Genomic DNA, 17,427 nt, shown 5'->3' on the forward strand with positions numbered 1-17,427 from the left:
AAACTTTCCTTTTCGCTAAGGCTTATAGTTAGGGCTGGATCGGGTGACCCTGGACCATCCCTTGGTTATGCTGCTTTAGACGTAGATTGTGTGGGGGTTCCCATGATGCACTGTTTCTTTCTCTTTTGCTCCGTATGCATCACTCTGCATTTAATCATTAGTGATCGATCTCTGCCCCCCCTTCACGGCATGTCTTTTTCCTGGTTTTTTCCCTCAGCCCCAACCAGTCTCAGCAGAAGACTGCCCCTCCCTGAGCCTGGTTCTGCTGGAGGTTTCTTCCTGTTAAAAGGGAGTTTTTCCTTCCCACTGTTGCCAAGTGCTTGCTCATAGGGGGTCGTTTTGACCGTTGGGGTTTTTCATAATTATTGTATGGCCTTGCCTTACAATATGGAGCGCCTTGGGGCAACTGTTTGTTGTGATTTGGCGCTATATAAGAAAAAAGTTGAGAAAAGTTGAGTTGAAATCCGACACTTTTCGGATGCGCGTCGATTCGTCATTCTGACGTCATTCTGCGTGATTCTGGCTGTGTGTGACAGGGGGTCAAAGTACTGGAAACATTTGTCTGTTAAATAATGTAAGAAGTGATGCTGGCTGGTCACAGAGCGCTGGATCATCTGTTCCTCCTCTGAACCCACTTATTCCAGGTTGGAAGCAAACCTAAGACCTTCTCGCTGTGAGGCAACCTTGTTAAGCACTAAGTCACCGTGCTGCTTGTGACTTAAGTGATGAAACAATTATCAAAATTATAGAACATTTTGTGCTTAACTGCTCAACTAAAAGTTCAGCAATAGATATTAATATCTGATATTATATAGAGAGCACAGTAAGTACTGTATGTGATAATTGATCTGAATAAGAGGAGGCACATCATTTTCTTTGGCCTGGTATAACTGAAAAGCAAATTACCAGAGACAGAAGAGGGAACCAGGCCCAGCTGGCAAAAACCGCCATCACTGTGTCCTTCAGCATATGGAAGCATTTTGCTTCCCCAGTCATGCCCCGTCGGCTTTAACAAAAGGAGCGACTACCACATATACAGCTTTTGGGACTTCATTCAGTAGTCTTTTGTAATGCACCCCCTGAAGAGGCCTTGGATTGGCCCATTTCAAACAGAACCACAGACTTGAAATAGTAACAGAACAGTGTGTAACTTTGAATGTGAAAGCACCAACAACTTCACTCATCACATTACGCTCAGACACATACTGTGCTTATTCATCTCTTTTAGCACGTATCTAAATTGGCATTCACTTGTCAGATCCTGAGTGTTTTTTGTAGGTCCAGGTATAGTTCCCCAAGATCTGGCAACTTTCATATAAATCTGAACAAGCCCAAGAATTTTGCAATCATGAAACATTGCAACGGGATATCATCTGGCTGCAGGACAGTAATGTAAGATAGTTCTGACCTGATGTAAAAGCTATTTTGGTTTCACAGAGACTCCTAATTTCAAGGTTGTCTCGGCCTGGATTCAGAGCAGAAAGTTATAGTCAGCATAATAAATTTCTCCCCCCAGCTGAGGCTTGAACACACAACAGAACCGCAGTGCACCAGACAACTGTCCGCCACTTGCATCAAGTACATGTAAGAGCGAATGAATAAAACTGAAAAAACCAAACAACAAAAGCTCCACTAAGCTCAGCTTCAGTAAAGTCAATCAGACTGAACTGGGAAAAGAGGTTGTTTTTAACCATGCTCGCCTCTTTTCCGGCTGACTAGATAATGTTGCACAGAGTGGCTGAAAGCTCAAAGCATAGCAATGGTGGGAGAGCAGCGCTCACTCTGCAACAATACCCCCTTTGTCCCAAACCAACACTATACCTACCAGCCTGCTCTTTGATGCCCTGCCAAGAAAAACCAGCGTTGGGTTACAGTTTTTTGTAGCAAAGCAATCTGCGCTTGTGTTTAATACGTATACTACAGTGTGCCTGTTAGTCCGAGCACACGGCTACCTCACGACCCTCTCCACGTCCCATCAGCACTAATGACACATGAGTACGTGTGTTGAGGGCTACAAGATAAGTGGACATGTATGTATGTATGAGAGAAGCACCATATACAGGTGAATGACAGATAAATCACTCCATCCACTCTCCTCGGGGCAGTTTCATATCTAACATGACATCACCTGACATTTTCAGTTCAATCGCACTGCAGGCGTCGACCACAGTAATTTGGTTTGAGTGCCAACGTTCCCATGTTAGAAAGAAGCTCTCCTGATGTCAGTCTGTGCATGAGTGCATGTGTGGGTGGACACATAGGTCCCACAGCACTGATAACTGAATGATAATGGCAGACCTTTCATTAATCTTCATTCTGATATCCCAAGAGTTTGGAAAAGCAGAGGTGCACATGCTCAAAAAGCAGTGTGTGAAAAAGATGTATGAATGTATGAATGAATGAATGAATGAGTCCATCACCTCCCATTTATTAAGATAAATGCTGTCACCTGTACATCACCAGACTAATAGAACATACGAGAACAAACCCTTTCACATCTAGTGAACTTTGATGCACTAACAATCTAAAGTACAACTTTGTTTTGGCTGTGTAAGATCCTGTAGACATGACTGCCACCTGCTGGATGGTTAGTGGGCGCTGGACTGACTGAATTAGAAACAGGCGTGCTTATCAGTGAGAAAGACAGAGAGACACGAAGGCTGTGTCTCAATTCAGGGGCTGCATCCTTCTAAGGCAATTTCAATTTATTTCATTTATATTGCGCCAAATCACAACAAAGTTGCCTCAAGGCGCTTCACACAAGTAAGGTCTAACCTTACCAACTTAAAGGCAGCATTCATCAGCCATAAACATCATAGCGGCATGACAAGCAATCTGTGCAGCCTTCTTTCTTCCCCCAACATACAATCCCCCAACAGCTATTATACGTTTTTCTTTTTCCATGACAAAATGGTTAATTTAAAAACACACACACACACACATATATATATATATATATATATATATATATATATATATATATATATATGTGTGTGTGTGTGTGTGTGTGTGTGTATACATACATGCGCACACACACACACACACACACACACACACATTTTGGGATCCATAGGTACAGTTATAAATAGAGACTGTTTATAGGTGTAACTACTGAAACATAATTACTAAACTACAGGCTATGCCCACTATGGCAGCTTGTCATGTGCAGTCATCAACCTTGTTAGGCAACAGGAGAAGGGGATCGGAGAAGGCTCATTTTTGTAATTGCAAAATGCTCCGTGGGCTAGAGCATCTCATTTCAGAGTTGACTGTTCCAGCCTCCACAGTCTTGGAATCCCAGGATCTTTGTAGAATGCAAGGATACACAGCCCCTGAACTGAGACACAGCTTTCTACTTTTGTGTTTCATTGATTCATACTTTAGATTTTAAGCCTTTCTTGTGTGATTAATTGTTCAAATGTTTGTACTTGAAGGTACATTTTGGTTTTGTTTGGATCAGTGTGACCTTTAAATCATAAATATATGCTGCTAAGGACATTCTGGTTTTTGTGATTTAATGAGGCCCAGTCAGGGTGCTTTTGGAAGAGCAGTTTTTAGTTGTACCATTTCCACACACCTGTTTGGTCTCTCCTGTTGTTGTTGGTTCAACAGTATCTGAATAATACTGTATGCATTTAATTACATTCATTTTCTCTTTTTAGCCAACAAACTTAAAAAAAAGTATGACACTTGTCATTGACATGTATACCATCTGTTGGTCACGTGTAAATGTTCTTACAAACTTGTTTTTACAAGCTCGAGGAACTAGGAATCCATGTTGTCGAAGTGCACATGATATCTTAACAAACACTGTGTATTCTGACAGATATAGTGACCTCACCAAGGGAAAGGCGTCACACCTGGACGTTGTGTGTATTTAAGTTGTTACTGTTGTCACTGGGGGTCAAGCGTCAGAACCTTGTGTATGTGATGTCTTGACAAAGATTTCATATATGAAGGTGAACTGTGGTACACATGCAAGACCTTGGACAAGTTCAATATCGAGTGTGATTTGATTCTAATTTTGGCAACCAGTAGGCTGAGACCGAAGATATGTGACAACTCCATGAGGTCTCCGTGGATCATGATCAAACTTGCTTCTGTAGCTTACAGCTTGCTAAGACCTTACAAAGGTTGGAAGCTGGGGTCTGCCATGCAGTTTAGGGTATTGCCCTTGTTAAAATGGTTACAGTAGTACTACCACAGGCAACATATTAAAGACAGAATCTGTGCCATCAAGAGTAACAATGGTTTTGTGTGTTGAATGACAGAACAAGTTACTTGAATAACTGAAAATTATGCTTTTAATCACCATGAAAGTTGACTTAAATGTGACCAATTATGTATGGATTACTCCTGGGCTTTGGCAAAAGCCCATGCTTGTATCCTGTAAAATGCAGAAAATGAGTCCAACCCCTCCAGTTGTTTTGATAACTCAAAAACAATAAATCCTATCATGTCATCACATGCAGGATAAAATTTAGGAGCTGTAGGGCTTCAACATGCATGTAGTTTGAAATGGGCTTGTGTTCCAGTTTATTTCAATTCGACAGCCTCGGCCTGATCGCTATCAAGGCCAGTGCTGCTTCTTTCTCATGCATTTGGTGATGTGGTTCAATAAACAATGACACCTAAACACTTATTGAAAATTATTATAAATAACATGAACAGATCAGGTGGAAATATAATGGTCAAGACAGTGTATGAGCAGGTACAGCTGAGGTCCTGAATGTACACACATCTTGGCTCAAAACTGTCACTTTCCCCAGCTCCACTCATTTCAGGTTACCAAGCAATGCATGTGCTAAATCAATTAAAACATCTACTTCTATGGCATAAAGCAGCGCCACCGAATGAAGGGCAGTGGGGGTGCACTGTGGAAGAAATTTTTGTAATGGAGAAACTTACACACAAACTGAGATTACAAGAAGCGCAATTCGAGACCAAATGGGGGAAATGGACTGATTACAGAAGACAAGAAGAGGACAACACCACTATAAACCGACAACAAGAATGTTGATGTGCGATTGTTTGCTAAGATATGCAGACACATGTGTGACACCCCCGCCTGAGAGATTGTGTACCAGTTTGTTTTCTGTTTGCTGTTACTCCTGTTCATCTTTTTCTCAATAAAAAATAAGAAAAAAAACATCTACTTCATTTCCATATGAAATTATTTTTAAAGTAGAAGGCACTCAGAGAGAGCATACCTCCACCACGGCCACATATGCTCAAACAGGTTCTGGACAAATTCAAAATAAAAGCCCTAATTTTCTCAGACATTATCCATCTGCTCATCAAATTAAACCAACATGCTCTCACAACTTTTGGAGTATGTTGTGATGTGCCAAACATTCTTCTGGATCTCAGTTCCACAAAATATTGTGGATCCCCTCCAAACCCTGAATCACTGATTTCCTGGAACATTATCTTTCTGCTCACCAAATTTCACTGAAATCATTTCATTACTTTTTGAGTTATCTGAAACAAACAAACAGATAAAGGGCAGTGAAAACATTTCCTTCTTGGTGGATGTAATAATGGTTAATAGATTGATTGATTCAGTTTTTAATTCACTGACAAATTTTCAGTGGGTCAAAACCTTAAATACACCACATCTCCTGTCAGATTTTTTTAATCTATCCAGCTCAGTTGCACAATGACATCATTTATAATAGTACTACGTACAGGGAATGTCAGCAGTACACAATCTGAAATCCACTTCAAGACTTACCTGCACAACAAAAACATTAATTTGCACCACAAACCGCCTTGACACACTTCCAAACTCATCAGAAAAGCATATTTTAAAAAACAAACAAACCCACAGCTGCTTTGGGGTGGAGTTGAGCAGCTGCCCAGAAGCAGAAATTAATGCATGTCAATTATTGTTTTTGTGAATCCAGGCCCTAAAGCTGGCTTATTAGCAGCATCTTACCTCTTACATTGCTCTTTTCCATCCTGGTCTGTTCTTATGGTAATGAAATACAATTATCTCAGAATTGTGGGTCTATTAAATGTTCTGTTTGTCTGAAAAGTACTTTGGACAGTCTGCACTACCAAAGTGCTTCGTCCCGCTTTCTCTGAGTTATATAGTACAACAGCATCCCCTCTAGGTTGATTAGTTGTATCACAGACAGGGGAATATTTTACTTTGACCTGTTTGTGACCAAGTGGGTTCAAACACCATTTCCAAGGTTAAATTCAAGGACTTTTCAGGGTCCATTTCAAGCTTTTCCAGCACCTTACAGCTGTGGTGAATTGCATAATTATATTAATACACAAATTAGTTAACGTTTTATCACATTAAAACACACATCAATCATTCAACCAAACAACCAACTAACAGCCGAACTAGTCGGTCAAATAGCTATTTTGGGGGGGAATACATAGTTACTATTTCAAGCATTTCTGAGCATTTTTCAAACCTTGAAAACACAACATTAAAATTCAAGCATTTTCTAGGATTTCAAGCACCAGTACAAACCCTGGACCAAAAACAACCACGTTAAAAAGCTACCCTTTTGACTGAAGCCAGAATGTGCTGCAGGTTTTTGGTTTGAAGCATGTAGTCGTACCTGCGGCTGGACTTTTTTTCTCGTTCCTCCTCACTGGCCTCAGTTTTCTTCTCTGGGACTTTGTCTTTCTTGAGTTTACCACTGATGAGTTGTCTCATCTTTTCTTTCTTATCTGGATCAGAGTCTTCACCTGCATCTATTCCATCTTTAATACTGTCATCATCCATCTGGAAGGACAAGGAAATCCTTCATCAGCTCAATTTTGGAAATTTCCTGGGATGAGATTTGTGTCTTCATGCAGAACTAACCTCTGCAGCATCTCCAGATGGTTCCTTCTTATTTTTCCTTTTAATGTAGAAATATTACACTTTCAGACAGGAACAAATTAAGCATGATAACCATGGGAGAAAAACAAAACATTGCTGGACGTACTTGTCAACTGCTGGAACAGAGCTCAGCCTGGCATCGTCTTTCAGAAGGTCATGGCTGCTTTTGCTTTTTCCCTTCATTGTCTAAAAACAAAATATCACTACTTAATGCATATTCATACATTTCAAAGTAACCTGAGTGTTGTGTGTTGGGGGGTTTGGCTGGATGTTTTTGTGTTGTTTTATTTTCTTTGCTCTCCAGGTGGTATGCAAACTGGTTTTTGTCTGTGGAGAAGGTGCTGGCAGAAGAGTCCTTCACCCTCATCAGCATTATTAGCTGCACCTGTGGAGGATGTTTACGTGCAGGCCTACTGACTCGCAGCACCTGTGGATGATGCTCACGTGTAAACTTAAAGACTTTCAGCTGAAGCAGATAATGAGATGGCGTTCTGCATTTAAGCCATGAGTGGTTCAAGCAGAATTGCCGGGAACTCGACCTTGTGACGTTCGTTTGTGAGACGCTGAGGACCGCGCCAGGGTTTGACACATCGTGCCTGTGAAGGAGGACGGGTGAGGGACACATGCTGTCAGCACACATCAGAGGTGATTATTGTCTGAATGATCGTTAATAGTAATTTGGCATTTTGTTACGCAGTATATTTGAGCATTGATGAGAACTGTGCAGTTTGCTTCTCACTGCCGTGGCGTACGGACTGATGATCCTCTACCTGTTGTGAGAAGCTGCTCATTTACATAAAGCTTAAATTCAGACCTGAATGTGTTGCTGATAGTGTGTGCCTCTGAAAGATATTTGCTGTAGCTCTGTTGACTTACCTCACCTTTTCCATCCTTCACAGAGTCAGTTTGTCATGTCCACCTGTGGGGTGTTTGGCGGTGAATCTGAGTCCAGAAGCGCCGAGGCTTCGATCCTTTTGGGCGCTGGAGAGCGCGCCGTCCTTCACTCCGCCAGACAAACTAAATATTTATGTTGTACACTAATTATTGCACTGGAGGGGAAATAAAATTGTTTTGTTTGTGGAACCGCTTTCTGGTTATTTAGCGCTGGGTTCGGTCAGACGTTGGTCCGCTCCTCAACCTGCGTCTGCACATAACACTGAGATGCAATTTTACTTTATTGGTAAAAACATCTGTGCATATATAAAGTGCAACAGTGAAAACATACACTTGGCACACATACGGCAGTCGGATACTGTGGAGACTTTTAAATCACGTTTAAAGACTCATTTGTTTTCCTTGTTTTATCATTAGTGTTATGTGTTTTTATTCTTGTATTCTTTTATGGTTTTGTCTTTTTATTGTGTTTTTAAATTTTTCATTCAGTTTTTTTTATGTTGTGTGAAGCGCCTTGAGACGATCTCATTGTGAATTGGCGCTATATAAATTAATACATTTGAAAACATATCTGCTCTCTTATTAACTTCCTCTGCATTTGTCAAACTGCATCTCAGGTGTTTATACACATTTTTGTACAGTGTGACAAACAGGGTCGGGATGACTATTTGTAATAGTCAACTATGATCAGCTAGTACTCAACTAGTCGGCTAGTTTCTCTGGGCTAGCGCCATGTTTGTACTTTACATTTCAGAGACGGTTGTTGTTTTTAAAATATTAAAGTCATTTAAGAGTTTTCCTGTTTAGATTTGACCTTATTCATTTATTGTTGTCCACAAAGACAACAATAATACGAGACAATGGCTATTTGCTGAATGTTCTTCATTAGTACACTAAATACAAAGACAATGGGTGTAAACAATAATTACAGTTTTAAACAATAATTTTGTTTACAGGCATGTGGTCCTGCAGTGGCTGCACTGGGACATTGTGGTGAAGAACGAGCTGAGCCAGAAGGTGAGACTTGAGTGACCAGTCGATTTACACTCTATTAATCACCTATGATCATGAATGCTGGGTAATGACTAAAAGAACAAGGTCACGGACATAAGCAGAGGAGATGAGATTCCTCCATCAGGTATCTAAGATTACACTCCAGGATAGGGTGAGATGCTTGAACATCTGAGAGGGACTCAAAGTTGAGCAACTGCTTGTCTGCAGGACAGGAGCCAGCTGAAGTGGTTCGGACATCTGGTCGTCTCCCTAGGGAGGTCTTCCAGACGCGGACAACTGGGAGGAGGTCCCAGAGAAGACCCAGGACATGCTGGAGGGATTATATTTCTCAGATGGCATGGGAACACCTCTGGATCCCCTGGGAATCCAGAGGTGTAAAAAATGATAAAAAATGATCTAACACTAACCCAGATGAAATGTCAGAGTGCCTAAAGCAAAGAAGCTACAACTTCCTTTACAGCACTAATGGGAACAAATTACTTGATAACTTGACAAGCAGGACGTTTTATCTGATGTGAGTGAAAATTCGTTATACAAAATCACTTGTATACGGTGATTATTAGAAGAAAAATCATATGGAAACATTGGGATGTTTGCCTCTGACCGGCGGGTGAGAGTATCCGGTTTATATAATGACAGCTTAGGTGACTTTTACTACTCAGGGTTTTATTTTTGTTGAGATGTCATCAGTAACCCGACTGATAACCACACGTGCTCAACAAACAATAATTAACATGAACAAAACAAGAGGGGTAACTAGGAAATGACGTGACTAATCTAACTGGCAGGAAACAAGAAGATCAAAGGTAATAATCAAAACTAGAACTGAACTAATAAAATATGAAAGTACACTCAACAAAAATATAAACGCAACACTTTTGGTTTTGCTCCCATTTTGTATGAGATGAACTCAAAGATCTAAAACTTTTTCCACATACACAATATCACCATTTCTCTCAAATATTGTTCACAAACCAGTCTAAATCTGTGATAGTGAGCACTTCTCCTTTGCTGAGATAATCCATCCCACCTCACAGGTGTGCCATATCAAGATGCTGATTAGACACCATGATTAGTGCACAGGTGTGCCTTAGACTGCCCACAATAAAAGGCCACTCTGAAAGGTGCAGTTTTATCACACAGCACAATGCCACAGATGTCGCAATATTTGAGGGAGTGTGCAATTGGCATGCTGACAGCAGGAATGTCAACCAGAGCTGTTGCTCGTGTACTGAATGTTCATTTCTCTAACATAAGGCGTCTCCAAAGGCGTTTCAGAGAATTTGGCAGTACATCCAACCAGCCTCACAACCGCAGACCATGTGTAACCACACCAGCCCAGGACCTCCACATCCAGCATGTTCACCTCCAAGATCGTCTGAGACCAGCCACTCGGACAGCTGCTGAAACAATCGGTTTGCATAACCAAAGAATCTCTGCACAAACTGTCAGAAACCGTCTCAGGGAAGCTCATCTGCATGCTCGTCGTCCTCATTGGGGTCTCGACCTGAGTCCAGTTCGGCGTCGTAACCGACTTGAGTGGGCAAATGCTCACATTCACTGGCGTTTGGCACGTTGGAGAGGTGTTCTCTTCATGGATGAATCCCGGTTCACACTGTTCAGGGCAGATGGCAGACAGCGTGTGTGGCGTCGTGTGGGTGAGCGGTTTTCTGATGTCAATGTTGTGGCTCGAGTGGCCCATGGTGGCGGTGGGGTTATGGTATGGGCAGGCATCTGTTATGGACGAAGAACACAGGTGCATTTTATTGATGGCATTTTGAATGCACAGAGATACCGTGACGAGATCCTGAGGCCCATTGTTGTGCCATACATCCAAGAACATCACCTCATGTTGCAGCAGGATAATGCACGGCCCCATGTTGCAAGGATCTGTACACAATTCTTGGAAGCTGAAAATGTCCCAGTTCTTGCATGGCCGGCATACTCACCGGACATGTCACCCATTGAGCATGTTTGGGATGCTCTGGACTGGCGTATACGACAGCGTGTACCAGTTCCTGCCAATATCCAGCAACTTCACACAGCCATTGAAGAGGAATGGACCAACATTCCACAGGCCACAACTGACAACCTGATCAACTCTATGCGAAGGAGATGTGTTGCACTGCATGAGGCAAATGGTGGTCACACCAGATACTGACTGGTATCCCCCCCAATAAAACAAAACTACACCTTTCAGAGTGGCCTTTTATTGTGGACAGTCTAAGGCACACCTGTGCACTAATCATGGTGTCTAATCAGCATCTTGATATGGCACACCTATGAGGTGGGATGGATTATCTCAGCAAAGGAGAAGTGCTCACTATCACAGATTTAGACTGGTTTGTGAACTATATTTGAGGGAAATGGTGATATTGTGTATGTGGAAAAAGTTTTAGATCTTTGAGTTCATCTCATACAAAATGGGAGCAAAACCAAAAGTGTTGCGTTTATATTTTTGTTGAGTGTAAATGTTGTGTGGGCCGCTGAAGAGGAGGTACTGCTGGCCCACCACCACCAGATGGCACCCTGCTTGAAGTGCGGGCTTCAAGCACGAGGGCGTCATAGCAATCGGGAGTGACAGCTGTCACCCGTCATCAACACCAGCTGTCACTCATTTCACATCATACCACCACCACCATAAAGGCCGGACTGCAACTCCACCTCCCTGCCGAGAAATCAGCTACCTTGGAGGTAATTTTCTCTGCTGACTTAAAACATTGAGTAATAATCTGAACTTCTTTGCAGCTGTTTTCCTGTGGCGTTACCTTATCTGTGGGATTGGCGTAAAAGTGTGATCAGCGATGGCTTCACTTCACACTCCAACCAGATAAGTGGTTAGACAGGAGCTGCACGAGTGTGTGATTGGAGGTGGAGGTGCTCCCTCCCAAAAGAACACAGACGGTGGAATTACTGAGTGTGCAAACTCACACTCATCAAAACTGTTTCTGTTCTCTGCCAGCAGTACCCGGTCTGACAGCTGGAGACAGTGGCCACCTGGGGCTCCAGGACTTGGCGGCTCCGGTGTTCTTCAGATCCGTTGGCGGTGGAGGCTGTGTGGGATCCGGCTCGGTTCTAGACGGAGGTCTACTATCCTCAAGTCTGCCCACACGTCACTTAACATTTAATTGTCTGTGGTACCAAAACTGTGTTTGTCTGTATTCCGCTGTGCATTTCACAACATTAAATTGTTACTGTTTGGCTTATCCATTGTCCGTTCATTTAGCGCCCCTGTTGTGGGTCCGTGTTCCTACACTTTCATAACAGTAAATGCAATAACTGATAATAAGGTGACAACATAAACTGAGACTACACCAAAAATATATGAACACAATGACAAAGCCAGAGACTACAGAATAATGCCATAAATAAAATGAACTAACTGATAAACAGTGAATGCAATAAATAATAATAAACAGAACATAATTAGATAAGAAACACTTGAAGATAAATAACAACCAAAATCTGTGACTAAAGTATAATACAATAAATGTGATAAACAGAATTAAACTAAGACCAAAGCAACATAAGGGACCAAGAGTGAAAGCAAGCAATAAATAATACACTCACTCATCACACTCATCTTCAACCGCTTTTCCGGGTTCGGGTCGCAGGGGCAACAGCTCCAGCAGGAGACCCCAGACTTCTCTGGACGTGCCTGGAACACCTCCCTAGGGAGGCGCCCAGGGGGCATCCTTACTCGATGCCTGAACCACCTCAGCTGGCTCCTTTCAACACGAAGGAGCAGCGACTGTAATCCGAGCCTCTCACAGATGACCGAACTTCTCACCCTATCTCTAAGGGAGACACCAGCCACCCTCCTGAGGAAGCCCATTTCAGCTGCTTGTACCCGCGATCTAGTTCTTTTGGTCATGACCCAACACTCATGACCATAGGTGAGAGTAGGAACAAAGATTGTCCAGCAGATCAAGAGCTTCACCTTTTGGGTCAGCTCCCTTTTCGTCACAACAGTACAGCAGAGCGAATGCAAAACCGCCCCTGCTGTGCCGATTCTCCGGCCAATCTCACGCTCCATCGAACTCCTTCACTTGGGGCAAGGCCGTATTCCCTACCCGGAATAGGCAAGCCATGGGTTTCCTGCTGAGAACCATGGCCTCAAATTTAGAGGTGCTGATCCTCATCCCAGCCGCTTCATACTCGGCTGTGAACCGATCCAGTGCGTCTTGGAGGTCACCAGCAGATGAAGCCAACAGGACCACATCATCTGCAAAAAGCAGTGATGAGACCCTGAGCCCACCAAACTGGAAACCCTCCTCCCCCCAACTATGCCTTGATATCCTGTCCATGAATATCACAAACAGGTTTGGTGACAAGGCGCAGCCCTGGCGGAAGCCAACCTCCACCTGAAACGAGTCCGACTTACTTCCGAGGATAAATAATACAGCAAAACTATATACATGGCCAGCAAATGATACACAGAAGATAAATGAAACAAAACCAATAAACTGAGCATGAGCACAGTAACCTGACATGAAAACGAGACCACACAAAACTGAAGCATGACCACGATTACATGACAAGACATGAATAAAAAACACAAAAGGCTCAGAGCACGAAAGTGGAAGAAGGTCCAGAACCATAACAGGTGGTAAAAAAGGGCCAGATCATGACAATCAGCCAAATTAACTTGGCCGTCCACTGACGATCCAACACTGGCCGTGCTATGGTGTACAGTATGGCTGCATAAACAAAGCCGTGTGTCGCTGTTGTTGGTGTTCCCGTCACATTATAAAAGATAACAGTTTCACAATATACTACCATTAGGATTTCTGGCAAACTTCACTAGCCACTGTTAAGGACCAAAATAAAGATAAACCCACCTCCAAAATAAAATCCAACCATATTAACAACCATATAATGCTTGGTTTGCCGTAACTGCATTGATATGCATCTGCCGATAGCCATACTGTCAATGTATGGCCACCCCTTCATTTTTAAAATTAAATTAATGATCTATATAAAGGAAGATACTGTCATGTACAAAACCCTGACATCTGTCACATTAGCTCAGTATGATGTCTATACATTTACAATGGTATACTTGCATAATTTACACACACACACACACACACACACACACACACACACACACACACATACATACACAAACACCTGATAATAAATACATGTGAAGTAATTAAACCAATGAATGTAGTAAATATTTAGTTGTAAGTAAACAGAGAAGCATGTGTGAAAATTCAATACCTGGCTGACTTGATTCATAATCTCCTCTTCTTCTTCAGCTTCTTCTCCAAATGATAAAAGGCTGAAGTTCCTACAAAAATGAACATACCATATTTGCAGTGAGCCTTCCCCTTTCTAATCGTAATGATTATTATTATTATTATTATTATGATTTGCATGCAGTCCTATAAAGAAATGAAATGCCTTACAAATATAAAAAAGCTGGAGTTGTGTTTGTTTCTCTTTTTTCCCCATTTATTTCTTTCAGCGACCATGTACAAAATGCATTAACCACAAAAGGAAAAAATGCCTTGTACAAACGTTAGTTACTAATTTCGACCTGCATTCCCTGTGCAGGTGAACACCAGTGAAATTCAGTTTAAATCTTTACACACACACACACACACACACACACACACACACACACACACACACACACACACACACACACACACACACACACACACACACACACACACACACACACACACACAAAGAGAAAATGATAGATGAATCTATCACTTCCTAGACTGATCTAACACCTCGCAGAACCAAAGTGTTGCTCAAATCATAGAGACAAACTCTGCACACTCACTTTGTGGCTTTTGACTGTGATTTCTTTTCCTCTTCTTTCGATTTTTCCTTTTTGCCTTTCTTTGTTTCACGAGGCACAATGTCATCAAAAGGACAATGAAGCACCTTTGAGAAACAAAGCTGGCTTAAATCAGCATGTAAACAGTACACATCTATACTACAATCAATAGCAACAACAACAACAACAATAATAATACCTCAGTCATTCTTATCTTGTGGGGATTCCTTGGTCTTTCCTGATCATCACAATAAACCTCAGCTAGTCTGAGCATATTAAAAATTGTGTCTCCTGTCACCTGCATTGGCAGAATGTTGCAAACAGCAAGATGATTCATTTTTAAAATAAGCAAGAAATAAATAAACCCTGCTCCTATGTAAACACACGTAACCCTTGCACAACCTAAACTACCAAATTCCACAATCATAAAGAATATGAATTATTTCTTTGCATCAGCTCTTTTGGTCATAGACTTACTTTTCCAAATATGGTGTGTTTATTGTTGAGCTCATCCGCACGCCCCAATGTGAAGAAAAACTGACTGCCATTATCATTTGGCCCAGCATTTGCCATGGCAACCAAACCTCTCCGATTGAACCGCAATCTGGAGTGAAATTCATCCTGAATGCAAGAATAAAAAGAGGTATTTATAAATTAAACAATAACGCTGGTTTTTAATGACAGCGGCAAACATCTACAACCCCTGGCAAAAATGATGGAATCACCGGCCTCGGAGGATGTTCATTCAGTTGTTTAATATTGTAGAAAAAAAGCAGATCACAGACATGACACAAAACTAAAGTCATTTCAAATGGCAACTTTCTGGCTTTAAGAAACACTATAAGAAATCAAGAAAAAAAATTGTGGCAGTCAGTAACGGTTACTTTTTTAGACCAAGCAGAGGGAAAAAAATATGGAATCACTCAATTCTGAGGAATAAATTATGGAATCATGAAAAACAAAAGAACGCTCCAACACATCACTAGTATTTTGTTGCACCACCTCTGGCTTTTATAACAGCTTGCAGTCTCTGAGGCATGGACTTAATGAGTGACAAACAGTACTCTTCATCAATCTGGCTCCAACTTTCTCTGATTGCTGTTGCCAGATCAGCTTTGCAGGTTGGAGCCTTGTCATGGACCATTTTCTTCAACTTCCACCAAAGATTTTCAATTGGATTAAGATCCGGACTATTTGCAGGCCATGACATTGACCCTATGTGTCTTTTTGCAAGGAATGTTTTCACAGTTTTTGCTCTATGGCAAGATGCATTATCATCTTGAAAAATGATTTCATCATTCCCAAACATCCTTTCAACTGATGGGATAAGAAAAGTGTCCAAAATATCAACGTAAACTTGTGCATTTATTGATGATGTAATGACAGCCATCTCCCCAGTGCCTTTACCTGACATGCAGCCCCATATCATCAATGACTTTGGAAATTTACATGTTCTCTTCAGGCAGTCATCTTTATAAATCTCATTGGAATGGCACCAAACAAAAGTTCCAGCATCATCACCTTGCCCAATGCAGATTCGAGATTCATCACTGAATATGACTTTCATCCAGTCATCCACAGTCCACGATTGCTTTTTCTTAGCCCATTGTAACCTTGTTTTTTTCTGTTTAGGTGTTAATGATGGCTTTCGTTTAGCTTTTCTGTATGTAAATCCCATTTCCTTTAGGCGGTTTCTTACAGTTTGGTCACAGACGTTGACTCCAGTTTCCTCCCATTCGTTCCTCATTTGTTTTGTTGTGCATTTTTGATTTTTGAGACATATTGCTTTAAGTTTTCTGTCTTGATGCTTTGATGTCTTCCTTGGTCTACCAGTATGTCTGCCTTTAACAACCTTTCCATATTGTTTGTATTTGGTCCAGAGTTTAGACACAGCTGACTGTGAACAACCAACATCTTTTGCAACATTGCGTGATGATTTACCCTCTTTTAAGAGTTTGACAATCCTCTCCTTTGTTTCAATTGACAGCTCTCGTGTTGGAGCCATGATTCATGTCAGTCCACTTGGTGCAACAGCTCTCCAAGGTGTGATCACTCCTTTTTAGATGCAGACTAACGAGCAGATCTGATTTGATGCAGGTGTTAGTTTTGGGGATGAAAATTTACAGGGTGATTCCATAATTTATTCCTCAGAATTGAGTGAGTCCATATTTTTTTCCCTCTGCTTGGTCTAAAAAAGTAACCGTTACTGACTGCCACAATTTTTTTTCCTGATTTCTTATAGTGTTTCTTAAAGCCAGAAAGTTTCTATTTGAAATGACTTTAGTTTTGTGTCATGTCTGTGATCTGCTTTTTTTCTACAAAATTAAACAACTGAATGAACATCCTCCGAGGCCGGTGATTCCATAATTATTGCCAGGGGTTGTACACTCAAACAGCTCATTTGAAGCCTCTTCTGTAAAGAACAGATTGCACTGTGCTCATGATACTTTGAACGTATGTGTCCAAAATATGATTCATAGATAAAAACCACTTGTTCACCTCAAAGTCAACCTGATGTGTGTCGCTGAAAGGTGATGACGTCAGCTTTTCATAGCTTCTGTGTGAGTTTCTTCACTGAACAATATTCTCAGATTTACTTTGTATTCTCTATTAGATTTAACTTGTTTGATTTCAGAGTTTCTGCATACAGCGTTAAAAACTCCTCACAAAATGCCCTCTCACACTAATACACTGCAAAACTTTAACATGATTAACCACAGTATTAAATAAGCAAAACAGCCTGACCTTGAACGGCCCACCGTAGATGGACTCGCCACCTGCCCCCGTGCCAGTGGGATCTCCTCCCTGAACGATGAAATCGCGCACCACTCGATGGAATATCGTGCCATTATAGTAACCTATGGACAGAGAAAAATAA

At 41.5% G+C, this 17,427-nt stretch overlaps 1 protein-coding gene across 1 annotated transcript in view; it reads right to left on the bottom strand.

Annotated features, from left to right (window-relative positions):
- Positions 1 to 17,427, bottom strand: part of cwc27 (CWC27 spliceosome associated cyclophilin) — a 78,020-nt gene that overhangs the window by 42,297 nt on the left and 18,296 nt on the right. The window contains exons 3-10 of the mRNA XM_034192002.1: positions 17,295 to 17,407; positions 15,027 to 15,170; positions 14,749 to 14,847; positions 14,553 to 14,656; positions 13,979 to 14,048; positions 6,951 to 7,030; positions 6,827 to 6,863; positions 6,579 to 6,745 (exon numbers count right to left, since the gene is read on the bottom strand). Of these exons, the coding sequence (XP_034047893.1) occupies positions 6,579 to 6,745; positions 6,827 to 6,863; positions 6,951 to 7,030; positions 13,979 to 14,048; positions 14,553 to 14,656; positions 14,749 to 14,847; positions 15,027 to 15,170; positions 17,295 to 17,407 (814 nt within the window). The remainder of the gene's footprint in view (positions 1 to 6,578; positions 6,746 to 6,826; positions 6,864 to 6,950; positions 7,031 to 13,978; positions 14,049 to 14,552; positions 14,657 to 14,748; positions 14,848 to 15,026; positions 15,171 to 17,294; positions 17,408 to 17,427) is intronic.

This window comes from Thalassophryne amazonica, chromosome 17, assembly GCF_902500255.1.
Source record: "Thalassophryne amazonica chromosome 17, fThaAma1.1, whole genome shotgun sequence".
Taxonomy (NCBI): Eukaryota; Metazoa; Chordata; class Actinopteri; order Batrachoidiformes; family Batrachoididae; genus Thalassophryne; species Thalassophryne amazonica.